This window comes from Macaca thibetana, chromosome 11 (genome assembly GCF_024542745.1).
Source record: "Macaca thibetana thibetana isolate TM-01 chromosome 11, ASM2454274v1, whole genome shotgun sequence".
NCBI lineage: Eukaryota > Metazoa > Chordata > Mammalia > Primates > Cercopithecidae > Macaca > Macaca thibetana.
The window spans coordinates 26,322,308-26,350,005 of NC_065588.1; the positions used below are offsets into that span (position 1 = coordinate 26,322,308).

The window sequence follows — 27,698 nt, forward strand, 5'->3', positions numbered from 1 at the left end:
GATAGTTTGCTGAGAATGATTGTTTCCGGCTTCATCCATGTCCCTACAAAGTGTGTGTGTGTGTGTGTGTGTGTGTGTGTGTGTACATGTACATGCATGTAAGAGTTGGCCTTCACTAATAATTAATTCTTCAAGTGTTTGCTAATTTTGGTTTGTGAGTTCATCTTCCAAGAGGCTTAGGTATGATAACTTGGTATAGCCTATTTGAGAATACAACCCTTCCAGACGGGTTTGTCTTGCCATGTGTCCCAGTGGTGTTATAGACCTAGAGCCACTTTGTTTTCTTAACTCACTTATGAAAAATTTCAGGCATACACAAGAGCAGATACAATTGTATAATGAACCTCTATATTCTCATCACTCAGCCTCCATAACTATCAACTCATGCTCAATCTTATCTTATCTGTATGCTCCTATATTTCCTTCACACCCACACACTACAGACACTACACAGTGGATGATTTTGCACTAAATCCAAGACTTTTATATCATTTTATTTATAAATATTTTGCTATGTAAGTCAAAATATGAAAACTAAAAAATAATCAATATACTAATAATACACCTAACAAGTTAATTTCTTAATAGAATCAAACCACTGTTCAAATATCCATGATTAGCTCATTAATAGTTCTTCCTAGGTTTGTCAAAATCAGGATCTCAATAAGATCTGTACACTGCAGTTGATTCATATATTTCTAATGTTTCCTTTACTCAAAAAGTTATCCTTTTTCTCTCTTTTCTAGTCTCTCTCTCTCTCTCTCTCTCTCTCTCTCTCTCTCTGTCTCTCTGTCTTTCTCCCCTTACAATTTACTTATTGAAACAGCCAGGTTTTGGGTTATTTTTTCAGGATCACTTTCATGTTACCTTCTCATCTGAATAGGTTCCAGGACTAAGAAAGTAGTAGAAAAACCTCAAACTGCCCCCCTGCATCTGTTGAGACAGAACAATTTTCTGGATGACTTCCAGTGCTAGTGGGCTAATTGTTTTCTCATCTTATAAGGGATGCTACGTTTTATCCAGCGTTTTACAGGGAGAATTTTCCTATCATTTAGTCCTTAATATTATGCAGAAATAAAACCTCTTGATGCTTTTTAGAAATTTATTTTGGATCAACTTGCAAGTTTCTTAACCTCTCTGAGCTGCAAGTTTCTATAAAATAGAGTAATATTTTTTACTTGATTGCATTGTTTGGGGGAAAATGAGCTAATGTATAAAAAGTAAGTAATACAAAAAAGATACACTTTCTGGGAAGTGGGGATAGCTGAGCAGGGTTTGACGAATAAATGTGAGTGAATTCAAGATGGTTGAAAGAGTAGCACCATTACACTGGGTAGATAAGGAAAGAAAAGCACATTTTAGGTCAAAGGCACAATTCATGTCCTATGACTGTTCAGCCCAGTTTTCATCCATAACCAACTTTATTGCTTCACAGTTCTGTTGGTTGTGCTTATTTTGTCTTTTGAGGATATAACTGCAAGAATTCCCAGCAGTTCCTATCAAATGTGTATCTTAACCCAGATACACAAATTTGTGTTATAATATGAAAACGAGACCCAAACCAAAGTGATTCTACTTGAAGATGTCCGTGGTAAGTCATACACTGGGATAGTTGTCAGATTTCTCTTCTTGGTTTTGTGTAAATTGATGAAACACTCAGCCTTGGGTTCACTGGTATAAAATGATGAGCTATTTGCAATTGTTTCAAGCAAGGTTTTTGGAACTTATGTAGTACTTTGTGTTGGCACACATTTTACAGATCTTCCTAGCTTTCCAGCCTCATTTTGGCAGGAACATCAAAGAAAGCACACTATATCCATAAGATTTGGGGGATTCACACTCCTCTCATCCAGCTGCTGGTCACAAGTTGCAACTCATTTTTATCAGTTTCATTGGGTCGTCTTCTAATACCCTATAAAGCAACATAGGAGATACAAGTGAACATCTGCAAAGCACAATGTGTACTGAGAAACAGGGCAGTCACTTAACGAGCACATTTTTCCTCCCACTCTTTCTGTGCTTGGACAACAGATCTGGCTAAACTACACAGCAATGCAAATTACAATGTAACTTTGGTGGGAAAAATTATATAAAATTCTAGTTTTCAAGTAGTTTCAAACAATGACAAAACGTACCACTTTGAATTAGAAAGGATGTATCTAGCCATACAAAGCACTTCGACTTGGCACGTAAGTATTCCATACTTCTTTACCAACCAATCAGAACTTTTATCACAACATACCAGGTGAATCCACTCTCATTTCTGGCAATTGCATAAGCAAAACTTTCTTAAGAAAATTGCCTATAAATTCTTAGATATTTTGTTTTTACAATGTGTTTTCCAAAGATATCCAAATTTAACAAAGTTGTAGGTGAGGAAGACCTGCTTTTGCATTATACTTTAATTAATTAGCATTTATTTTTGTTTACTTTGAATGTCTTTGCATACTCATATGAAAAATACATACATTTACAATAATTCAGATGTAGACCTGTCAGATATCAACTCCTCAGGTAGAAGGACAGTTAAAATAATAAAGGGGTGTGTGTTAAACATGGCTAAACTTAGGTGTGATTGAGCGAGTGTCTTTTCTCTTTAGATCCTGAAAGGAAATACTTTTCTGTGATAGAATTTCTTGTCTATAATTGACTTTTCACTGAGAAATTTTGACCTGGATTTCTACCAGCCTCTTTTAAAAGTAATCTCACATGTCATCTTTGCAAAGTCAATATTACAAATTGTTTCCCCCAACTCCCCAGAAAGATGTGGAAATGACCAGATGAGGCTCTGTGTCGAAACCCAAACCCCTTGTGGGCAGGCAGAACTTAGTTCTTCCATGAATAGGATTTCTGCACTAGAGCTTTTCATCGGCAACTTTTACTCTAATGGCAAAAAAAAAAAAAAAAAAAAGTAAAATCAGTGAAGCTCTGGGGTTGGCGATTCCTAAGACAAATGAAAAGGCATTGAAAATCTTCCAGATATATCATAGGCCAAATAAAGTAGTCATTCGCAAAGCTTCCTAGATATCAAAAATTGTTGCTAGCTACAGTTTTGTTCACAGTGAAAAAGAAGCTTCTATTTTGAGCTTGGTTAGATAAAACGAAGAAAAAACATTTTTTTTTCAAGGTTATAATTAGTGCTCTGAGTTTTAATGCTGGTCCACTAATGTTAGTGTTTAGAGACAGACAGATTGTTACAATGCTCCCCTCCTCTTGGTGGTCAGTTCTGCCGTAAACTCTTCACTTGATATTTGCACCCCTATTATTTTTGGAATTCGCCGTGAATATCTGCACACTAAGTTTGGTTGAAACAATTGTGTTTTCTAAAAAAGTAATATTAACTTGAGGATCTCATATGGCCAGAAAGTAGTTTTAATTGAACGGCATTTTTTCCAGAAGTTAAATGATTGTCATTGTAAAACCACAGTAGTGTAATCAGAGAAACATGCAGCTGGGCATGGGACATAGTTCCTAAGATTGGCATTTCCTGGGTGGTAGATTATATGTAGGTTTGTAGCAGAAATAAATAGAGGCAGGAAAAGAAGTTTTATAACTCTTAGGTATTTGCAAACTATGTCAACGTGGTTGGAAAGATTTTTGAAAAGTGGGTCCTTACTATGAAAGCAAAATATCATCCTAGAGATGATGAAATCGAGGCTCCAAGGGTTAACTTGGTCAGTCAGCTGGAAAGTGGTGGAGGTGGGTTTTGAACCATTCCACTAAACCCAGAGCTAACATGCATGCCCCACCTTGTTCTCTGTCTTTAGGTATGTGGCCTATCTTGCCATAATACTTTACAGTTCACTTTTGTTGTCCTTTCTCAGGGGCATTCGTATGTTGTCTATGAAACCTGTGAATTCTTAGATACTTATAGTGGATGCATGCTGTTGAAATAACAGAGCCTGCAAGGCTCTCAAACATTTACCTTTTTTTTAAAAGGGTTGCTGGGCATTACCAATTCATTTTTTAAGGGAGAACATATCACTTTAAGGATTTATTATTTGTATTTTACTAATCACTGTATGTCATGTTTGTTGGGAAAAGAAACTATGATGATAATTGCTATATTCTCCATAGCTCTTCTCAAGAGCTGACAGGTTATATATATACTTATTTATTTGTTTATGGTCTGCCTCTCCACTTTAGCCCCATCAAGGCAGGGATTTTTCTCTCTTCTTTTCACTGTGGTATCTCCAAGCCTCAAAGAGTACCTGGCACATGGTAGTTACACAAGGAATATTTGTTAAATGAGCAGAATGAGTTTATTTCTAAGATGTGACTGAGTGCTTATGTTTACATCTGTTATTCATTTTCGGCTTGAACTTAAGCACAGTTTGAGTTCCTGTGAGATGGGGAAAAATACCTACTACAATTCCAGACACGTTATTTATGATATTTAAAAGTCAATTACTAACTCTCATTTTCTCCATCTTCTACGTGATAAGACTGAGTCTCAATGACTAAGTCACGGTCCCCCAGCCCGCATGGTCATTTGGACCTCAAAGACTTTGTTTTTCACACTGCCTCAGGATTGGTGCTTCAGCAATTCAGGAGAGGAGCAGATGGTAGAATGTTCTTCAGATCTCTGCAGTTCTTGCTTATAGTGCTGTCAAGATTCCTTCAGGCAGGTGACTGTGCCATGCAGTGGCTAAGAGCCAGGCTCTGCACTCTGACAGCACAGCTATCGATTCTGTGATATACAGTATATTTGCCATGTGAACATGACATTATCATCTCCATTTTACAGATAGGGAAACTGAGGCTAAAAAAATTAAACAGCTTTGTCCAAGATCATTTGGCTAGCAAAGTAATTGAGTCAAGATTCAAACTTTAATGCCCATCTTCTTCCCACTATGTAACCCTGTCTCCTTAATTATGTTTATAGTTCTATACTTGATTTTACAGAACCAAATAAGCAGTTATCATTTATTGAATGAACTGTTACTTGATGTTTCATGCTTTGCACCATTTTCACCTTTCTTGCCTTATCCAGTTAGGGAAAAGAGTACATTTTGTGTTCCTTTATCTTGCTTTTATCTAAAAATATAATGAAAAAGAATTAATAATAATAATAACAAATGTAGGAAGGGGATATCATTCATAATTCTACCATATTGAAGCCCTATATGATTAACACCAAAAATTTTGCCTTTAAAAACATAATACATTGGGGGAAAAAAAGGTAGCTGATTCAGTGCTTCTTACATTATAAAATGGATGAGGGATTTTGGTAAGTGATCAGCAAGGCAGGGGTTGTATAAGCTGCTGTCAGCCGCTCATATTTACACCTGGCATGGACTGGTCAAATGACATTACCCATGGCAATACATTTTCCTGTGCCTCCGTTCCTCTGGGGATTAAACTGTGATTTTCTAAAGGGCGAAGACCATATCTTCTTCTTTATACTCCCAGTCCCTACCACAGTAAAGGTCGAGCTAAATTCAGTTGGAGAGTGATACCTAGATTAGGGTGGCCATTGATAGCAAGATCTCAAAGCTTATGCTGTAACCATTCTTCCTCTATTCCCACAAATCAGGAAATAAATACTATGATTTCTCCTTGGCACCCTCCCCTGTATCTTTATACAGATTATGTAGGCTGATTGTAGGGATTCCAAGCAATTAGTAATGAGTAATGTGCCAAACTTAGATACAAACCAATCTCACTTGTTAATCAGATACTTCTGTCAAAAGAGGGACCCAGAAAAGGCAGAAATGGGATGGAGGTGCAGGAGCATGCTGGAGCATTTCTGATGGACTTGTAACAGCTGATGGCATGCACCTCTTCCCAGCTTTGCTCAGTGACTTCGTGTTGGTTATCTTGAAATCAGCCATGGTAGAAGTAGTCATACCATGGAAATTAGCAAATGCTACAAATAGCCCTTCTCTAATTGGTTGTTAGACATTTACCATCACACCACTGTAGAGGTGGTGCAATTTTCGAGGTGATTGTTTTGCTTTGGGTTGGAGTGGCTGATGACCTTTAACAGTAGCAGAATGCCACATCACACTCGAAGATTTAGAGATGTTCCTCAAACCACCAGTCAGATACATTGAGGAAACAGGCTCTGCAGTGAGGTCATATTTAAATAGCAGTGAAGACAGAGGGATTTCTCCCCCAATTTGAAGGACTCCTATGATAGCAGAGACTACATTTCTTTATGGGGAAACAAATGGAGCCAACACCTTTGTAACATAATAGTAATACAAACAATTCAAGGGCAATGAATGTATATCTAGCCTTTTACATTTCTAAAAACTCAGTTTTCTCTCCCTTGAAAAATGGATTCTTGAGATGATTAAATGCAAGAATGCATGTCAGGTGTTCAGCACTGGGCTTAACACTCTGTAAATACTCATAAATGGTATACTATTGTTATTATATTATTGTTTATAATAAACAACTCTCTATAGGAAATTCCAGTAGTCAGTGTCACTCTGGACCCCTAACCATTTCGATAAACCCCACCCCAGACATCAGCATTTAGAGCACTGTGCTTACAGCTTAGCCTAGTGGTTCTCAAAAGGGTCGTCCCAGCACTGGCAGCATTAGCATTTCCTGGGAATTTGTTAGAAATGCAAATTCTCAGTCCTTACCCCAGACCTATTGGATCAGAAATTCTGAGGATGAGGTCAGTATTTACCCACCTCTTCAAGTGATTCTGAACCACTCTCTTAGGCTTTGTCTTACCATAAGGCAGTGGCAATGAGAATCCAGTAAAAATGTTTAAGTCAGGCTAAAATATTCTCTCCAGTCTTTCTGAAATCTTGATTGGATAAGCAGCCTTTAATAGATCCGTGTGAAATGTTCTGTTGCATGCCATTTAATTTTCTGGTCTATTATGTGTAAACAATCCTCCTAAGACTATCCTCAATTAACAGACTGTAATATATTTATCATTTGTTGAAAATGAATTCTAATAGTTTACCTTAATGTTTATTAAATAGGTGACAATCCATGGAAATTCTCTTAAGAAATATTCGGAGAAACATTTACAGTTCTGCTACTTCTGTTGTTGACCAATTGATTTTGTAAACATGAGATGAGAGTTCATCTTGTTACTATATTGATTGGATTAAAGCACTTTAAATACAAAGGTGAAAGTTGATTAACTAACAGAAATAGAGTCCCATTGCAGGTACACAATGAAACGGGGGTAAGGAAGGAGAAGAAAAACATTGAAAGGCATTTGACAGGGAAAGGTTGTATTCCCCAGATAACCCTGTCAAGCAGCTCGGTTGACAACAAAAAGAAGAAAACAAATAAATTGGAGGTTGTGTGAATGTCACAAGACCAGAATATAAATACATACGACATGGAGAGAGTAAATATCAATAATTCTCATTCTCGCAAAATGTTTTAGGGTGGTACCTTCCAGCTATGACAAAATCAAAAGGAAAAAAAGAATAACAAGCAGGTAAATCTCCGAGACACTGGTCCAGTATCTACCTTTTATTCATAGTACAAACCCTCAAAAGACACCACCGCAGGTGTAATAGGCCAAATAACAAAGACAAAGACAATGTGTGACAAGACTCAGGACTCGCACATCTACAAAAATGGATTTAACATTCAGAGACCATTTCAGCCCTGTCTAACTTTCTAGCTCACAAGAGAAAATGCAGACTTCACTCTGCATGGACAAAAAGGATATCTTCAGGCAGAATGTGGAATTTAGGACTTCAGTTTTCTCTTCACGCTAAACCAATTGTAGAAACACACACCCGAAAATAAGTTAAAGTCATGATTACTGTCTTTCTTTTTTCCATTAAAAATCACTTTAAGTTTTTCTTATCAACTTAATTATTTGCACGCACATTGACTAAATCTCAACAAGCTTTTAAATGCTAGTTGCCCTTTGCCCTCTCAGCACTAGCCTTCCCAGTGCCACACATGTGCCATTTGGCTTTGTGCTCTGTGACACCGCCATCTGGGTGTCTGGTCCAACAAGCGCCTTCTTGAAATCCTTACATAACTGCCTTCTTCCTGTGCCGTGGGCTTCACCTCACCATATCTAATGGGAGCTCTGGCCTGGACTCTAGGAATGTCGTTCCAGATAGGCCTGGCGGGTCTCACTGCCCACTAACATGGGCTCCCCCTTCCTTGCTGGGAAGCCAGAATGCCGTGTCTTCCTGGCACGTACACATCCTGCCAGCTCAGGAAACAAAACCCTTAGTCTAGCATGAGAAATCTGGTTTTCTCTCCATGGCCAGAAAACCTTTAGTTCAGTATCAGTAAAGCCTACCCTTCTAAAACATGCTTACACTGAACATCAATAAACTTTCTGATAAAGAAGTCTTGGTATAACATGCAAAGCTGTAGGTAAAAAAAATGAAAGTCCCCTCTCACCTTAGACCATATCAAGCCCTATCAGAAGGCCAAGAAATTAAAATATGTTCAATACATTTAAGCTTTATAGCAAATACCCTGTACAAGAACCTAAATTGAAGCTTTCAAAAATCTAAAAGGACAAATCTAAAAGGACAATCCATTTCGTAATTTTTAGATATGACATGACATAGAACTACAATTATAAGAAATATACCTGAGATGCTTTCTGTTCAAAAAAATTCAAAGATTCTTCATAACTGGGTAACTAACTGGACCCTTTTCTGTTTTCAGACTCTCTCTGGATGGGCCACTGTTTCCTGTGGTGTCAATTGCTTCACATATGGTGATGACTAACAAATCCTTGTCTCCAGCCCAGGTCTCGTTCCTGAGCTCTAAGCCCATATGGCTGCACTTTGTGTCCATGTGGGATCATCATTCCCACTCCCATTCTGCCCCTCCTTTTCTATCTTATCTCATTAAATGTCCACAGCACCCACCTGGCAGCACCTTCCTGACCTCTCCCTCTCCTCAGCTGTTACATCTTTACCTTAATCAGTCTTTAGAACCTGTGGATTCAGTTTTTTTACTGTCATTCAAACACACCCACTCCCTATCACTACTTCTACCTGAGCTCAGACACTCATCATTTCTCAGGTGAAGAATGGCCTGTAGGTGGTCTTCTCTTCCCAAGAATTGCCCCCATCCAATCCATTCTTCATAGCCAGAAGGACCATTCTAAAAGGCAAAGTCAGTCACGCCCTTCTGCTGCTGAAAATGTCCTAGTTGAAATCAAAGTCCTTTGTGATCTACTTCCTGTCCATTGCTGCAAATACGTCTTTTGCCTTTTATTTTTTTCTCTGCACCGGACCTAGAGGAATCCTCAAATGTTTACTCTGCCTTTCTTCGTGCCTTTGCACCTCTATTACTCTCTGCACAGAATACCTTTCCTCACACTCTCCTAGCCACTTTCTGCATATCCTCAAAACTCATCTTTCTCCAGGAAGTCTCCCCAAGTTTCCATCAGGGTAGTTATTCCTTCTGGGTATTCCTATAGCAGATGTAGTCCTAGTACTTTTACAATAGCCCAACTGCATTATCCTCTCTTTTCTCACTGGACTGGGAGATCCTTAGATGCTGGTTAGTCCTTGGTGTTAGGGCCTGTTTTTCCATCTCTCATTTCCCAGGATCATACAATAACACAGGGCCTGCTTATTGTATGTCCTCCATAAAATTCTGTGACTTGAATAAGTGAAATGCTCTAGAATGAGGTCATGTGTTCCTATGCAACTTCTTTCTGGATACCAGGGTAAATGAAGGCTACAGAGAAGGAGCTACTGCTGAAATCAGAAATTTTGTTCAAGTAGAGGCACTGAATCAGATTTTTAAGGTGCTAGTTAGGCCTTATTACTGGAATGTGTCTCTTATGAAGACAAAGAGGAAAGTCTTGGCGATTGCCAACTTCAGCTGGTAGTCTCTAGGGAAGAAGGCAGTTATGTGGGAGAGCCTGACCCTTTGCACCTGCAGACAGAAACTCACAGGCATGTGTCTAGGGATATAAGCAGGATTGCAACCCTCAATCTGGTGTGTCACCAATAAACAAAAAGTAGGTCTTTCTTTGATTGTTTCAAGTTTTGTAAATTCTTAATGTGAGAATAAATAGTAAACCCCTACAGTTCTTATCAAACTTATCCTTCAATTTAGTATTTTTTACAAATAAACTTTACAAAAGAGCTTCATCCTGACTTGAAAATGCCATGTTAGGGGCTACACGAATAACTTCAGTATCTTTACTTTTGTATCTGCAAGTCTTCTGCTGAAAAGCTGCCTCCCTGGGTCCTATCTGTTTTATTTTCTCTCCAGATCTCTTCAGTCCATGCCATACTCACATGTTTTAATGCTGTGTCTCTCCACTGCAAATACTATATCCTGCTATTAAACCTAGCAACCATTTCCATTCAATGATGGAAAACCCTGGAAACAGTCTGTAGTAAGAGAAGGCTTGGCTTTTGACTTCATGGTCCAATAGAAATCTGAACAACCTACAACTTGGCAATGGATGAGGGCATAGGTAGCTTATTGATTGTGTAATCAAAGGGAGAAGAGGATAGAAGTTTTACCTGAAAATGCCATGTTGGCTTTGCAAATGATTTCTCCACCCTAACAGAGACTGCCTATGGTTTGAAGCTGACCCCGGGGTAGGAAGTATGAGTATGTGCAAACCAGTTGTTTAATGACTTGCTAGGTGACTCTCAGCCACTCTTTCAACATCTGTCTCTAGGATAATTGTGCTTATCAGGAAATGCAATTCTGTTGCTTATATTTTCTATTTTAAAAGTGTGGAAATTTATCAATGTTTTAAGCTTTCCAAAATTCAATGTGAATAGATATGCTTTGATTAGAAACTCTAAATCCTGGTTCTAAAAAGTCTAGTTCATGAAAAAGAAAATGCAGTTTAACGAACAGATGGAGTATATTTTCCCTCAAAGCTGCCGTTTCTCTGGCCAGCCTTCTTTCAGTAGGCACGTCCACCGTCTTTTTGTCACTGATGCTCCAAAGCGTGGAGGTCACTTCCGGTTTCTCCCTCTCCAGGTCCTCCCATCAGTTATGCAATAGCCAAGATGTATAGATTCAGCTTTTACTGTGCCTGTCATCTCCATCTCTTTTTCTGAATTTGCGTGCTACTATCTGAGCTCTGGCTCACCTGATATGTTGATCTTGCTCAGGTTAGTAAAATAATACCCTGATGTTCTCACTGCCGACCCACCCAACATCACTGCTAATTTTCCTGAAATGTGTCTCTCAAATCATGTCATTCTCTTCTCAGAAATTTTCAAGGGAGTGCCACTACGTACTAAATCAATCCTGTGTCCCCAGATTTTCATCCTACCCTTTGTGCTCTATATTTTTTTTTTTGTTTTTTTTTTTTGAGATGGAGTTTCACTCTTGTTGCCCAGACTGGTGTGCAATGGTACAGTCTCAGCTCACTGCAATCTCTGCTTCCCAGGTTCAAGCGATTCTTCTGCCTCAGTCTCCCGAGTACCTGGGATTACAGGTGTGCACCACCACGCCCGGCTAATTTTTGTATTTTCAGTAGAGACAGAGTTTCACCATGTTGGCCAGGCTGGTCTCAAACTCCTGACCTCAGGTGATTCACCCGCCTCAGCCTCCCAAAGTGCTGGGATGACAGGCGTGAGGCACCGCACCCAACCTATATGTCGTTATTTTAAACTATGGGTGTGCATTTGCTGTTCTTTCAACACATTCTCTGTGCGGCTCTTCCTCTGTGCTATTGCTTATGGTGCTGCTTTATCCCAAGCTACCTGATTTGAATCCTGGTTCCAAAGAAAAGGCTTTGTGCCTTTTCTTTCTCACTTACAATATGAGGATCATAGTATCACCTACCTTATAGGATTTTGTGGCAATTACAGGAGGGCATACAATATAAAGCAATTACAGGAGGAATATAATACAAAGCCCTTAGAAGAGCCCCAGCATGTAGTAAATATTCAGCTAATGTTAGTAACCATGTTTCATTTCTTTCAAGGACCATTTCAAATCCATGTCTTAATGGAAGCCTTTTATATCGCCCAACTCAATGTAATTTCTTCCTCTTTTTGTACTTCTTTGAATAATATTTAACGTGAAATGTCCTACCTTAGAATATGGTGTGCATTTATTTTGGCTTTCACTGGATTGTAAACTGATGAACACTGAGTAAACTTTATTCCTCATCACATACTCTGAAGGATTTTGTATAGTACCTGGCATATCAAAAGAACTTAGTAAATGCTGGCTAAGTGGAAATCAATTGATTTTACTAATTTTAAAGTGGTTTTCCAACAGTTGAAAGAAAAACACAGTACATAAAGATAAGTAAATGAAATGAACAGCTTTATAACATGGATGTGACTGGGGCAAGACGCTGAGACTGATGTCATTTGAACGCACAACGTGCCCTGATAACATCCTTTCTTCTGTGTTCTCCATTGCAGGTCTGCTTAGTGGCCTATCTTGGCTTGTTTATGCTTTGTGTCTCATATCAGGTTGACGAACGGACATGTATTCAATTTTCTATGAAAGTAAGTTGTGATTGTTCTTTCTCTTTTATCATCACATAGAAAGAAACCCAAGTACAAAATAAGGGAGTGCCTTCTGAAGGGGTTGCATATCTGATTAGTCTAGAAATTGCATTTTTAGGCACGCCAAAAAATGTTTTAAGAGGGCATTGATCCAGACCTCAAAGGTAATGCTGATTTTGTTTTTTAAGTCTTAATTTCCATGAACTGGGTTGGCCTGGAGGATATGAAGTCTGTCCTTCAATGCCCTTAAAAGGAATATTGAAAATTCATCAGTTCAACAAAACACTTGGCCAGAAAAAAGTGTCTCTTTCAGTGCCCACTTCCATATCTCGGGGGTTATTTGGGATATTTTAATAATGAAGCAGTCTAAGTGTATTTCCTCTTGTAGGTGGGATCACTGGGACAGAAAAAGTACATTGGGTGCATCCAAATGCTCTGTGCCAAGACTCTCAGGGCAAAGTGGGGGACGGGCGATGGGATATGCGTGGTTTGGCAAGCAAGTGTGTCTTTCATTTGTGTGTATCTTTTTTCTGTTAGGGACAGTGCATTTGGCTGGAGCCAATTCAAGTACACAGCACTTTCACTGCACAACAGAATCTACCCCAAAGGGAAGCAAAGACATTCGCTTTCAGAGTATGAGGACATAGACACAGAACTTAGCAATCAGAGCTAGTAGAAAGCAAATTCCTACATTTTCTCTCAACCACTGTAGCAAAGAATACAAAGCTTTCTTTAATCTTTTTTTTTTTTTAATTTTGTCCACTGACTTGTTTTTTCTTCTACAAGAAAACGTATAAAAACTGGATTTTTTTGTTCACTACAATAAGAAAACATCAGACATAAAAGTAAGTGAATGACATTATTTGGAAGTGACTAAGGTGAAAAAAATAAGATGTGTTGGAAGATTCCAGTATAATTGAAGCTGTTGACATAAAAAAGCAATGGGATGATACCTTTTAAAATCATGCTATAAAAAGTAATAGAATACAAAAGTTTACATTATAATAACTAATTTTTAAAAGCTGATTACACAAAATATATGACATTATCTTACAGAAAAAATAAAAGCTCTTAATGAGCATAGAAAATACAATTATCTATCAGTGGTGGGATTGTATGTGCGTTTTTCAGTTTTTCTCTAATTTTGAAATGTTCTCCAATAGTTGTAACTTTTCTAGGTAAAAAATTAATAGATACTACTTTTTTAAATGATGAAGTTAGAATTTTGGTGGATATGCCTTCATTTGGAAATTATACTTTTCTGTCTGAGGACTTTCCTTGAAAGAAGGCCAGATAGCGTAGACATCAGTCTATGTTTACTATTTTTTTGTAGAGGTTTGACTAAACAGCAAGGCTTGGTGATTTAAAAAAATAAAAAAAAAATGAAGCCAGAAAGCTTAGTAAGAAATGGCCTGTTAAATTACAAGAACTTCATCCAGTGGCTGAAGAACACCTCAAACTAGGTTTTTATTAGTTTATGTGAAATGCCTTCATTTTCCCCCGAGATGATCCCAGAAAACAGCAGAGGCAAAAGCATCAGCTTGAGAGAGGCCCCAATACCATCTCAACATCTGCACCTTAGTAAAAATAGGGAGTAAGAGAAAAAAAAATAGAAAAAAAAATCACTGCCAATGTCAGCCAGGTTGAGGATTCCCCACTAGGAAGATCTATTAGCTGCCTCTTTTTTCCACCCGTGACAGGCATTGACAAATACTGAGGCACTTTTCTCTTCTCCTGAACATGACCTTTCTTGATGCTTGCTGCTAGCTCTCTAAGGTTGCATGCTACATTATCTTCAGTTTGAAAGTGAGCTTCAGCCCGTCTCCAGATTTTCCAATGACACAACAGGGGACAGCTGACTTCCCTTATGCTTCTCACACTACTGTGGGGACGGAGGCATAACATGCATCTTCATAGGGCGTTTCTCATCAGCATAGCCGCGTTTTGGTGCCCCCATCTCTGGACCCTGGCCTAAGCTTTGTTTGAGGATTTATTTCCTCCTGTTGAGTGCACAGATAGCCAGGACAAGCAAACAGGCCATGATGACAGTCTCATTGTAGTCAGCACGTGTGCACACACACGCACCCTCCCTTTCTCTTACAGACAATAGTCACGGGCTCTTTTTTTTTTTTTTTTTTCCTCAAGCTGAGACAGTCCTCTAGGGGGTCGGGAATTGGGGGTGGGGTCCTTTCGCAGGCCCTCGATGCCACCAGCGCTTTCCTTCTTCCTCCCTGGGCTCTGCCTCTGGTCTTGGCTGGGCATCGGCCGCAGGTCACGCTTCCTGTCTTTCCCAGTGGCCTGACTCTCTCAGGGCTCCCCTGGAGGTTCCGAAACGTGTCGGGGGCATGTGCCTGCGGAAACATTCCGGGGCACGTTCCCTTCTGTCCACATCCAGGAGGCCCTGAGCTGCTGCGGCAGCCTCCTCCCAAGCGGCGCGCTGCAGAGGGGCCCTTCCCGTTCAGGCCACCGGGGAAGGTAATTAAATTGGAGCAGAAACACCCTCCTCCCGAGGTCACCGAACGTGAAAGCTGCAGGCCGGGTACCAATTAAAGGCAGCGAGCGAGCGGAGACGCGCCCGGGCGCTGCTGTTACATAAGCGCCCGGGGCCACCGCGCCTCCGCCCGCTGCGCAGCGCCAGGCTGATGGGCTGACACCCGCAAGACAGATGCCTCGGGCGCCGGGCTTTTATCAAGATGTATTTGCTCGGATTCCCAAGGTCATCGTAAACACTCTTCCTTATAGTTTATTCGTGTCGTGTAGGTAAAACAAGCCACTTGATTTTAAATTACAGATTCTAACCCAGAAGCTTGTTGCTGTCAGATGAGTTAAAAGCCATGAAGGAAGAATGCCACAGCGCTGCAGATGCAGCCCGCAGGCTTTAGGGGGGATCGAGTATGTATTTATGTCTTAAAATGGATAAGAAACTTGATTCCGTGGCTTCTAGTTTACTTGGCCTGATGCTTTCCCGACTGGGAGAAGCCGAGTCATTATGTGTGAGATAGATATGCACGATGTAAATTTATTCATACTCAGGGAAGCTAAGGGGCATGGTTTTTCTTTGTGTTCTCCTTGGGTTCTAGCATAAACGGTTCAATTAAAATTGAGCAACCACTGTGTTTGTGTAAATGTTTACATCCTTCCTACAAGCCAAGAATGCGTTGTTACTCCCACATGACAAAATAAGACAAAGGCAGTCGAATTAATATCCTCAGTCCTGAGAACTGGCAGCTCTTTCCATCCCTACTAATTTGCTTATTATTTCACAAATACTTAAATAGTGCTCCTGTATACCAGACGCTGTTCTAAGCTCTTTACAGACATCAACTCTTTTGATCCTTGTAATTATCCTGTGAAGTAGGCGCTATTATGATCATGCCAGGTTTACAGATGAAGAAATACAGGTGCACAGGGATTGATGAATTTGCCCAAGGACCATGGCTAGTGAGGGGAGAACCAGGATACCGACCCAGGCAACCTGACTCCCTGGTTCAGGCTGTTAATCATCAGCCAGTACTGCTGCACACGTGTTAAATGGTCTTGGGCACATCTTTTAATCTCTGAGCCAAAAAGTCATCTTTTAAAATAGACAAAATTCCCATTTTCAGCAAATGGATTTTTGTGACTATCATGAATAAAATATTTTTCAACTATTTGAATTATTTGCAGATTGAGAATGAGGGATTATTGTCATTGCTTCAAGATATTGCCCCAACAAATGTTACAGAAAATTGCTATCTAAGGAACTGGATGCAGTGGCTCATGCCTGTAATCTCAGCACTTTGGGAGGCTGAGTCAGGAGGATCACTTGAGGTCAGGAGTTCGAGACCAGCCTGGGCAACATGGTGAAACCCTGTCTCTACCAAAAAAATACAAAAATTAGTTGGGTGTGGTGGCACGCACCTGTAGTCCCAGTTACTCAGGAGGCTGAGGCAGGAGAATTGCTTGAACCCAGGAGGCAGAAGTTGCAGTGAGCTGAAATCAAGCCACTGTACTCTGTCTCAAAGAAGAAGAAGAAGAAGAAGGAGAAGGAGAAGGAGAAGGAAGAAGAAGAAGAAGAAGAAGAAGAAGAAGAAGAAGAAGAAGAAGAAGAAGAAGAAGAAGAAGAAGAAGAAGAAGAAGAAGAAGTAGTTGCTATCTAAGGATGTATGTATGTTAGAGGTAGGAAGGTTATCACAAGAACCCTACCCCCCACTTCCATCCACTGATGGCGATAAAACAAGTAGAGAAAACTCCATTTGGGGCCATTCTACTAAGCAGATGACTACTAGGTGGGAAATGATCACTTTAACCTGGGCCTTTCCTGCTAGTAAAGTCATAGATATACCATTGTTCCCAGAGCAAACTGTTCCCAGTTCTCTGCTGGCTGTACTGGGAACACAGCTACTTGGGTACACACATACACACACACACACACACACACACAGAGTGTGGTCAAGACAGTTTAATTTGGCTCTTGGCACCAAGAGTTTGAAGTCAGTAATCAAGCCTGAATATTTCAGAACAACCCAGAATTATTCAAATATTCTGCTCCATTGGTCCTACAAAATAAATCCATATTTTTAGGCTAAAAACTCCAATTTTTGCATAAAGTATAGTCACTGAAAATATTGAGGTCCAGACGAAGTGGTTCACAGCTCTAATCTCAATACTTTGGGAGGCTGAGGTGGGAGGATCACTTGAGGCTTGGAGTTTGAGACCAGCCTGGGCAACATAGCAAGACTCCATCTCTTAAAAAAAAAAAGTTTTATGATGGTGCCACTTTGTATTTATCTGGTTCTCTTCCTCCAAGGAACACTAATATTGAGTATAATCCTTGTTATGTCCCTGAGATATAAGATGTTTCTATAAACTGTTTCACAGATGAAGATACTTAGGTTACATCTGACAATCCTTTAAATGATTTGAAAAGGAAAAAGAATGTGTGTTTAAGATCTCTTTGATGAAAAGATCTAAAGAATCCATGATACTAATTAAGATGTATTAAGAAAATTAATGGCTTTAACTAATTCTACTCTCTTCCAGTGACCTTAGGTATACAGTCAAGCTGTATGTAATCCCTGATGGATTCCCTTACAGGCAAACCAGACATAAGCTTAGGGCACCAGCAACCAGTATGTGCACCCACACTCACACATACATGCACACATACCACTCAAGAAAGAGAAAAAGTAAAAATGTAAATACAGAATTCCAAATTTAAGACTTGAAAACACTTGAAATCATCACTGTGTGGAAAACACTCATTTGGAGGACTTTTGTACACATATTTTACAGTGTCACATGTATGTTTTAATTTTGAATTATATATAAGGGAAGGTGGGGGAAGGGCATCATCTTTTCAGAGCTACTTTCATCTGAACCTGGAAATGGCTGGAACTAATATTACTTTGTGAAGAGGCCATTCACCAGAATTGTTCTCTGTGGAGAGCAAATTTTGACTGTGGTAATATAATTCTTGCACTAAGAACTATGTATGCTAGTCTCAAAAACTGGGGACTCTGAGCCTTACCTAGAATCTCAGCAGGTGGATCATTAAGAGCAACATTTCTAGCAGGTGAGTTCAATCACAAAAATATTTCTTGTTCCATAGATTTTATTGTGGCCATGTCAGTGAACACCCACAAGTTTTGCTCAGAATGTTTCAGGTGTAAGCTAAACCTCTAAATTATTCAGAGTTCTCACAGCCCTTTAGCAGCAGAGTGAGAACTTTAACCAGACTTTTTCAATCCAAAAGTTAACCTGGAGGCCAACAGAGTTCAAAACCTTGGTGACTGCGGAACCATTTAGAAGTGGATTTTCATGCTCAGGAATCACATGGTCATTGTTGGGCTTGGGGTACGTTTCACAGGCAGTGAAGCTGACATCAAGTTACTTGACTTTTGGAGCCATAATTTGTTTTCTCCCAGCAACCTCTTGCTGGGGATTCTCATGTTTATGGATACAGTTTGGCAATCACGACATTGAATATAGTCTTTTTAAAAATGAACCTATTCTATTAGTTGACCCATCATTGCTAATTTTGGCCCACACAGTGTTTGTATTGCAGAAGCCTGTTCTTTACTTCCTAGTCTTGTTTCAGCCTTAATATCAGAAGTTCCTGAGTTCAAAATAAGCACAACAGGTCATCCAGGGATGGCTAGCTTGTTTGGGATTCATCTAAACTGTGGCAATATCTAGACGAAAACATCCCACAATACAGCTAATATGGTTGTCATAACTCTTGAAAAGGGCCCAACATCTGGATGGCAAGTGAAAATGTGATCAGGGTTTAAGAACTACCTGCTAATAAATAAACATGGAACTATTTCCGTGACTTAGGTGCTGTGTTTCTAAGAAGAGACAGCCTTTCCATCAGCAAATTTCTGGGAGAGAAGAAAAAGAATAGTTTTGATGAATTAGCTTTGCAAATCATCATCCAATGTTCTTTGTAACCAGAAAGGCTTTCTTCTGCTTTCTTGCAGCTGTTATACTTTCTGCTGAGTGCCCTGGGCCTGATGGTCTGTGTGCTGGCCGTGGCCTTTGCTGCCCACCACTATTCGCAGCTCACACAGTTTACCTGTGAGACCACACTCGACTCTTGCCAGTGCAAACTGCCCTCCTCGGAGCCGCTCAGCAGGACCTTTGTTTACCGGGATGTGACGGACTGTACCAGCGTCACTGGCACTTTCAAACTGTTCTTACTCATCCAGATGATTCTTAATTTGGTCTGCGGCCTTGTGTGCTTGTTGGCCTGCTTTGTGATGTGGAAACATAGGTACCAGGTCTTCTATGTGGGTGTCAGGATGCGCTCCCTCACGGCTTCCGAGGGTCCCCAGCAAAAGATCTGACATTCTAGCTCAAAGCTGCGAGAGAAAAATAGCACATGGAGTAGCCAAGGTTAAACAAAAACAAATTTTTAAACAAAGAAAGGAAAAAACATTGACAACAAATAATAGTCACTCTTCTAAATGAATATTTTTATATTTTTATAAAATAGCATTTCTTCAGGTTTCTATTGTATTTTTTTTAACATTCTTCAAGAGAACGCAAGATCCAAACTGATTTTGGAATATTAAAAGTTAACAGAACACTGAACAAGGAAAGAATGGCATAGCTCTATCTTTACAGTCTGGCGTTAATTCATATTACTCATTTTATCCATTACTTACATAATCTTCTTTCCTGTTAGTCCAGTTTGATGGTGTGAATGGTGAATTTCAGGCCCAGTTGCTAAATGTTGTGGCATCTTCCTCTGGTCCTTCCCACCTCTAGTCATCAGCGCCACACTGTCTTGGAGACAGGCAGGAGGTGGGGGAAGAGCTGAGTCTCTTTATTTTCCCTGGTAGAGACGTCTTCAAGGCATGAAATAGCTTAAAGAGCAGAATAGAAACGGAAGAGGCTTTGCAAAAGGCTAGATAATTATAAACACCTGGGTTGGGGCGGCGGCCCTTCTCTTCAGCTCCCTTAGCTTGGCTCTGTAAGTAGATCACTTGCTAAATGCTTTAGATGATTGCCTCTCAATAATTGAAAGGTGGTGGTAGTTGTATTCTTAATGATGTAGAAGGTTTAAAAATAATTACATTATGCTTCTATTCTATCATCTAAAACAAATCATTAAAACTAATTTCTAGCTAATTGTTAATTATAATTATGCTCAGAAGTCTACTTAATGAGCTCTGGCTGTACTTACGCTACACTGTCGGTGTTAAGAGAAATTACTCTCACAAGAGCAGAGGGCTGAAGATTCTCTCTTCTGAAAGCCAAGCACCACAAGGAAAAAAAAAATGTGATTAATTGCTCGGGTTAAAAACACTCATTTAAACAAAAACAAGAGCATTCGTAATGGGAAGTGTTTATACAAATAGCACGTTTGTGATATGTTGAAAAGTATCTCTCTTGGCAACCAACCTATGTCTGAGGAAGATTGGGTAATGCTGATGTGTTCCATTCATGAAACTGTATTTGATACATAATCCTATTATTAATTCGTATGCTTAGTCAACCTACAAAATCAAAATAATATTCTGAAGTTCTTATTTGAGCAATATGGCCTTGAATTGGAGGGTAGTTTTAGTTGTTTTGTTGTTAAGTGACTGTGGTTTAAATTACAAATGCCCCAAGGCAGGGAGACTTCCCTCTGTGACTATTGTTATTTTTAAATTCTGAACTATCCATATTTTAAGGAAAGAGCTAAAAATGGAAATTCATGAAACATAAATAGTATCAAGAACTTTCTTTATCAGTATGCTTTGTTGAAAGCAGAAATTAAGATAATAATTGAGTTCAATTCGCCTCTCTGCATTGCCTATTGATATACTTTACTAATCAAGAAATTCTAACCTAAAAGGAAAACATTTTCTTGTTTGTTTTAGAAGAAAGTGGAATAATTCCATGGATTGTGATAACGATGTCCATTTCTACACAATATAAATATCCAGTATAAAGGAAAGCGTTAAGTCAGTAAGCTAGAGGATTGTAAATATCTTTTATGTCCTCTAGATAAAACACCCGATTAACAGATGTTAAACCTTTGAATGTTTTGATTTGCTTTAAAAATGGCCTTCCTACACATTAGCTCCAGCCAAAAAGACACATTGGAGAGCTTAGTGGACAAGTCTCCGGAGCAGAACTGATCACACACAAAAGTTACACCAACAGAATACCAAGAAGAATGATGAGGACCTGTAAAATACCTTGTGCCCTGTTTAAACAACAACAACAAAAAAAGCCAGTAACTGAATCCGTTTTGATTTTTGATAGAGTTTCCTACACAAAGAAGAAAATAACTGAGAATCTTTAAAGAGTAAGAAAGTAGCACTTTAATGCTAGTAACCGTGAATTAGGCACCACGGAAAGCGCATCCTGAATTTCTTTAGGAACAACATTTTATAGTGAACACTGCAAGTTTTTATATTTAAAAATTAAGACTCTGTATATCCTTAAGGTGCCCTAGGCTTTACCAGTGATTCACAGGGTATTTCAAATGGTAGAATCATTTTAGCTTCTGTGCTTCCTTTTTCTAAATAATGCAACCTGTAAGAGCTGACATTGTAATAAGCACTATAATAGTATAACCATATAATAGTATAATATGTATACTATACATATATAAAATGGGGATATTACTGTGGTATGATTAAATCATTCTTACGTCCCAAAGAGAAAAAAAAGTCATAAGTTAATAGAAAGAACTAAACAGAAAAGAAAGAAAGAAAAGATTTCTTTGCTATGAGCTCGCTGTATATTGATAAGTGTAAGAATTGTGTTGCCTGAATAACTGCTTTGGGCTAGATTTGAAGTATTTTGATGTTGTGTTTTGCAAATATTGAAGTTACAATAATGGCAACAGAAAAGGAACAGATACACAGCTTTACACTTAGCAAAATGTTACATTTAAAATCTGACAAGGCGCCAAGATGGTGACTGTCTCCTCTAAACCATGAAAGAGTAAGATTTGCGCAACCCTCCTCCTCTTCCACCTCCTTCAGGAGAATTAAATGAATCAAGACTTTGGAAAGACGGGGAAGAGCCGGGACTTGGCAGTACTTGAAATAGGAGGAATACAGCAGCCTAAATGTACAGACTTTGTAGCCGAGCCCACTCGATCGGTCTGTGCCTTCACGTGACCACCATCTGTGCCTCCCTCGCTCCATCCAAATTTGTGTAGGCTGCTCCTTGGAGCTATGCCTAAAATATAGCTACACCAGAGCCCTGGAAACTGTAGTCAAGTAACAGGCCTCACTTTTTTTTTTTCCTTTGGATTAAAAGTGTATATCTCTCTACTGTGGGGTTTCCAGCTTTACACTTCAATGGGTTGTTCTGACAGTGAGAACACATTATATACATGTTTTCTATTCATGTCCAGGGCATGAGAATCTTAATATTCTTGTACTTCCCTTTTTGCATGCAGTGTGTCTGGAATATATTTATAAAATTTTAGCAAAGGGTGAGATCAAGGAACGAGGGTAGAGTGGTTATTTAAAGATAATCAGAAAGGAACTTCAAAGCTGCCCTGCAAAACCAATCCTTCCTATCATGAAGAGTACCTTCATATTTTCTAGAGATTGTCTCTGAACCATTGCTACATAGCCGTAAATTTCTGTAAATCATGTTGGCTATCAGTTCTTACTATTCTCAGAGCACTCTATCATGTTTTTAGGTGTACATTGTGTATTCAGGATAGCATTAAAAAGAACTGATGGCAAATGTATTGACTCACAGTGGAAACATTTGTTTGGATGAAGAATTAGTGGTTTAGCCTTTGAAATGAATACCTTGAATCATTTCTTCTGATTTTCTAGTAGTTTATTATCTCAAATGATTATTATCCCCTTCAGAAATACTGGTCTGTACTTTGGTGTTGTGGTTTCATTTTTCTGACATTGATCAAATAGCAAATACGAAATAAAGCATTTCTACATGTTTGAGGTGGTTGTTTTTAAAGGGGATACGTGTAATGCTGATTTTCTTTATTAATAAAATTTTCATAATTTCTGAAAACACTGTTTGGATGTGCTTTAAAGTAACTTATGTTACAAATGAACTGGTCCACATAAAATCTCTCATTAGTGTTTATTTTAAAAATCTGTTTTTGAAAAGACAAAAACTAATATTATATTGTGACTCCTTTGTTCCAGTGACTGTCTCTGTTTTGCTACTCTGTATCCATCCTAGAAGTCAAGGTTGTAATTGCTCCCAAGGCAAAGAGAGTCTGGCTGGAAAAAGTCTTGTAAAACGTACCTGGAATGCTGATTCTTACTTTATATCTACCAATAGCAACTAAAGTTTGTCCTGGAGAATGGGATGCACATGTACTCAGTCATATTCTCTATTTCATTATAAAGAAAACAGACAGCCTTTTCCATTTCAGATCAGAACCCAAGGACTCCCTCTTACCAACTCCGAGGCAATTTAAATAGTTGATTCTACTGTAAAATACAGTGGTTATTTTTATGTTCTTAGTAAAGCCCAGGACACACAAGCCCAGGACACACTCTCTTTTCTGGACTTTCTTTTCTTTTTTTTTCTTTTTTTTTTTTTTTTTTTTTTTTTTAATTATACTTTAAGTTCTGGGGTACATGTGCAGAATGTTCAGGTTTGTTATATAGGTATACACATGCTATGGTGGTTTGCTGCACCCATCAACCCGTCATCTACATTAGGTGTTTCTCCTAATGCTATCCCTCCCCTAGCCCCCCACTCCCCAACAGGCCCTGGTGTGTGTTCCCCTCCCTCTGTCCATGTGTTCTCATTGTTCAACTCCCACTTATGAGCGAGAACATGCAGTGTTTGGTTTTCTGTTCCTGTGTTAGTTTGCTGAGAATGATGGTTTCCAGCTACATCCATGTCCCTGCAAAGGACATGAACTCATCCTTTTTAATGGCTGCATAGTATTCCATGGTGTATATGTGCCACATTCGCTTTATCTAGTCTGTCATTGATGGGCATTTGGGTTGGTTCCAAGTCTTTGCTATTGTGAATAGTGCTGCAATAAACATACGTGTGCACGTGTCTTTATAGTAGAATGATTTATAATCCTTTGGGTATATACCCAGTAATGGGATTGCTGGGTGAAATGATATTTCTGGTTCTAGATCCTTGGGGAATTGACACACTGCCTTCCACAATGGTGAAGTAATTTACACTCCCACCAACAGTGTAAACACATTCCTATTTCTCCACATCCTCTCCAGCACCTGTTGTTTCCTGACTTTTTAATGATCACCATTCTAACTGGTGTAAGATGGTTTCTCATTGTTGTTTTGATTTGCATGATGAGCTTTTTTTTCATATGTTTTTTGGCCGTATAAATTGACAAATGGGATCTAATTAGACTAAAAAGCATCTGCACAGCAAAAGAAACTATCAGTACAGTGAACGGGCAACCTACAGAATGGGAGAAAATTTTTCAATCTATCCATCTGACAAAGGGCTAATATCCAGAATCTACAAGGAACTTAAACATATAATTTACAAGAAAGAAACAACCCCATCAAAAAGTGGACAAAGGATATGAGCAGACACTTCTCAATGATCCGGACTTTCTATCATTCGTGTTAAGGTGGTAGGGCCTTGAGTTGCAAGTCTGGCTGCCACTTACTGCTGTGTGACTTTGGACAAAGCATTCCATCTGTAGTTTCCTCATGCGTAAAGTGGAGAAAAATATAACTACCTCACAACATCATGGGGAAGGTTAAATGAAGCAGCACTTACCAAAGCAACTGGCTTCTAGATGGTGCTTAATACACATTTGGTTTCTTCCTACCTTAGCCCAGTTCCACATAGCCTGGGACTGGTCTCCTCATTGCTGCAGGCTCCTGTCCTCACATCAAAGTAGAAAAGGAGCTCTGCTTTGCTGCCCGTGACTTCCTTTTTGTAAACCAGAAACATGAAATGGGCCTCAAACAGAAATCCTGCTTTTAAAATAAGATAGCACCAACTTTTGAAGATAGACATACAGCACACAAAATTATGTACTGGTTGGATCCCTTTGTTGTTTTGCATATTTGGATGTGCCTTGAATGTGACTGTCTTCTCTCAGTTCTTCTCCCAGGAAGAAGTAGAACTGGAGATATTTCTCCTGTGTTTCGTATAACTTCTAACTTAATGTAATAGAAGCATATTGTACCCCAACTTTTAGAAACCAATCTTTTGTACACTATCAGTCCACCATATATTAGGTTATAATGTACAATTCCTCATTTATTTTAAAAGCAACCATCAAGCACCTTTGGTATGCTTGACCCAGCGGGCCACTGATTCTGATTTAAGAATCATACAAGGTTTACTTTGAGCACAATCAGAAAATACCAAATTGAGCTTCATTCTGCAAACTGGATATGAAAACATTAACACGAACCTTCAAATTTGTGGCAGATTTAGTTATTGAAGTTAAACAGCCATTAATTGACTTTTTCCCTTGATGGAGCCTATCTGTCTTAATAGGTCATGATATGCTATTTTATTTTTCACTTAGCACACTCATATATTTTATAAGTTAGCCTTTGTAAAGTATAAGACTAATATTAGATATTATATTTTTTAAAATTCAGATTGTAAGTGAAAATAAAACCAATATATGGGGATGCCAGCTCAGAGACAACAACTCATTATATCCAGCAAACATTTATTTATATATGTTTATTGATCCCTTCCACAGCATGGGTACTTAAAGGAAGTTTTTTTGTTGTTGTTTGAGGGTGTCATTGGACAGTTCCTTTAATCAAAGGGATAGGGGAGATATATTCATGTCTACATGAATATAGTATAACATATTATTAAAACATACTACAACAGTAATACTAAAACACCAATTTTATCTGAGACGTGAAGTCTTCTGTTTAACAAGACTCTCTGACTGAGGGATGAGGAAGCCTGGAGTCACTTTTGTGGGATGTGGGCTGGTCCTTCCTCTCCCACAGGAAAGCCTGCTGGAGAGGAAGGCAGGGCCCCAAATGGGACCGAGACCCACCTGGTGCTGCCAGGAATTGTGAAGGACACTTAGACGACACCCAATAAGGCAACTGAACAAGGAGAGGTCAGTGGGCGCTTTAGAGACCCCAAATCTGGAGACTTTGAACGGCACCTCTTTCTAGGCAGGGTGCCTTGTTTCCTTTGTCTGACTTCCTACCGAGACCTTTCCCCCCAGAAATTCTCATGTGCTATCCTCGCTTGGCCAGGTGTGATTGTAGAGAGCAGGAGGAGGACTCTCAAGGACCACAGGGGACAGTGGCACTGTGACCAGAGAAAATGAGAGTAATCTTGTGAAATCCACCCCCAAGTGGTCTCTCTACATTTTCCTAGACACGTGTTTGTTAGAGCACTGGTTACCCCGGGAGGGCCTGAAAGTGGTGCGCCAGCCCTAGTGAATTATCATAAGCAGAGGAAGCAGAATCTGAAAATTATGCGATTAAAGCTGTCACTAACCTCAGTGGATTAGTCTTCATTCTTTCACTCAGGTATTCTTACAAAATAGATAACGTTCCTTCCTCAGATACCTTTGCCGGCAAGAGTAGACTTACTTTTTTATTAATTTTTCCCTAGATTGCAACAAAGTGACAAAAGGATGGTTACAAAATTGCAAAAGAAGAGATCGCTGCTTCATTTTAATATGGGGAAGCTTAGGACTTGGGACATTGAGCATGGCTATTTAACCAATGGCAGAGAATGTGCACTCAGGCAAATGCAGGGAGGAGCGACATCATGAGTGTACTTGGTGGCTGGACAAGGTGCCCACAAGTGAAAACCTGGATTCCATTTGGTCTGGCTTGAATTAGAGTAAAAGCAATGCTCCTGGTACAACTCACACCCACCCATTACCAGATTTTAACATTGTTCCAGACACTCCGGGAGAAACGATTAGAAAGGCTCCCTCCACCTGATTCATCTCTCTGTCCCCTCCTGGGCTCCCTCTGCTCCTCCAGATAAGAAACGTCCTCCCCCAACCTTATTCCACAGCAAAATCTGCCCCTCCTTCATTTCCCGTCCCATTTCTATGGGACTCTATTAAGATATTATTGACTCAAGTGCTAATGCTGAATACAGAGATTTCTTCATAAATATGGTTTTCATTTTAAGAGGCTATTTCTAACAATCAGAAAAACTTTCAGATCCAGAGAAACGCGGCACCCTGCCAAGGAGTGGAGACCCACCCAGTCATCCTTCAAACTCATCATGTAGGTGGCCACCCACTCTGTCTGACCAGAATTATCAGACTTTCAGAGCCCGTGGGACTTGGAGAACATCGACCATCAGCCCCAGCCCTGGCTGTGGCTTGGAAACCTGTGTGGATCTGTGGCTAAACAGGTTGCTGGTTACATCTGAACAACTCTGTGCTCAGACTGGTGGAAGGGAGGTATCCAGAAGAAGCCGGCAGGAAAGGATTTTTCCTCCCATGATTTCAGAGGACATTTTATTGTGGAAGACAGGATGAGTGAAAGGGAAGAATTCATGCAGAACCTCTTTGCTCCCAGGGCCCGGCTCCGTAAGCATTCCTTGTGACAACTCATCAAGGTTGACTGGCTTTGCTCAGACCCCTGGGCTTCTCTATTCATTCTACACAGAACACCCTCAGACACTGGCTGGGCTTCACAGTGCTGCCCAGAGGAGGACATGTCAGCCAATCAGCAGGAAAGATGCTCATTTTTTGTTGAAAAAGTCCCAAATTGTAACTTAACAGGGTGATCTCTCTCTCTCTCTCTCTTTTTTTAAATTTCCAGAATGTGTTTTTCCCCTAGAGTCCTTGAGCACAGACCTGCGGTTTTCTCTCTCCTGGTTTTACAGTCTATCTGCCTCAAGCCAAGAGACTTG

The 27,698-nt window shown here is 39.5% G+C and overlaps 3 protein-coding genes across 14 annotated transcripts in view; 2 read left to right on the forward strand and 1 right to left on the reverse strand.

Moving 5' to 3' along the window:
• SSPN (sarcospan) overlaps positions 1 to 22,889 on the forward strand; it is a 112,368-nt gene extending 89,479 nt beyond the window's left edge. For all 3 annotated transcript variants that reach the window (XM_050746759.1, XM_050746760.1, XM_050746757.1), the window contains exons 2-3: positions 12,324 to 12,410; positions 18,872 to 22,889. In XM_050746759.1, coding sequence (XP_050602716.1) covers positions 12,354 to 12,410; positions 18,872 to 19,237 — 423 coding nt within the window. In that variant the 5' untranslated portion in view covers positions 12,324 to 12,353 and the 3' untranslated portion in view covers positions 19,238 to 22,889. The remainder of the gene's footprint in view (positions 1 to 12,323; positions 12,411 to 18,871) is intronic.
• MED21 (mediator complex subunit 21) overlaps positions 1 to 27,698 on the forward strand; it is a 1,150,573-nt gene that overhangs the window by 311,341 nt on the left and 811,534 nt on the right. The window lies entirely within an intron of this gene.
• BHLHE41 (basic helix-loop-helix family member e41) overlaps positions 1 to 27,698 on the reverse strand; it is a 348,201-nt gene that overhangs the window by 91,233 nt on the left and 229,270 nt on the right. The window lies entirely within an intron of this gene.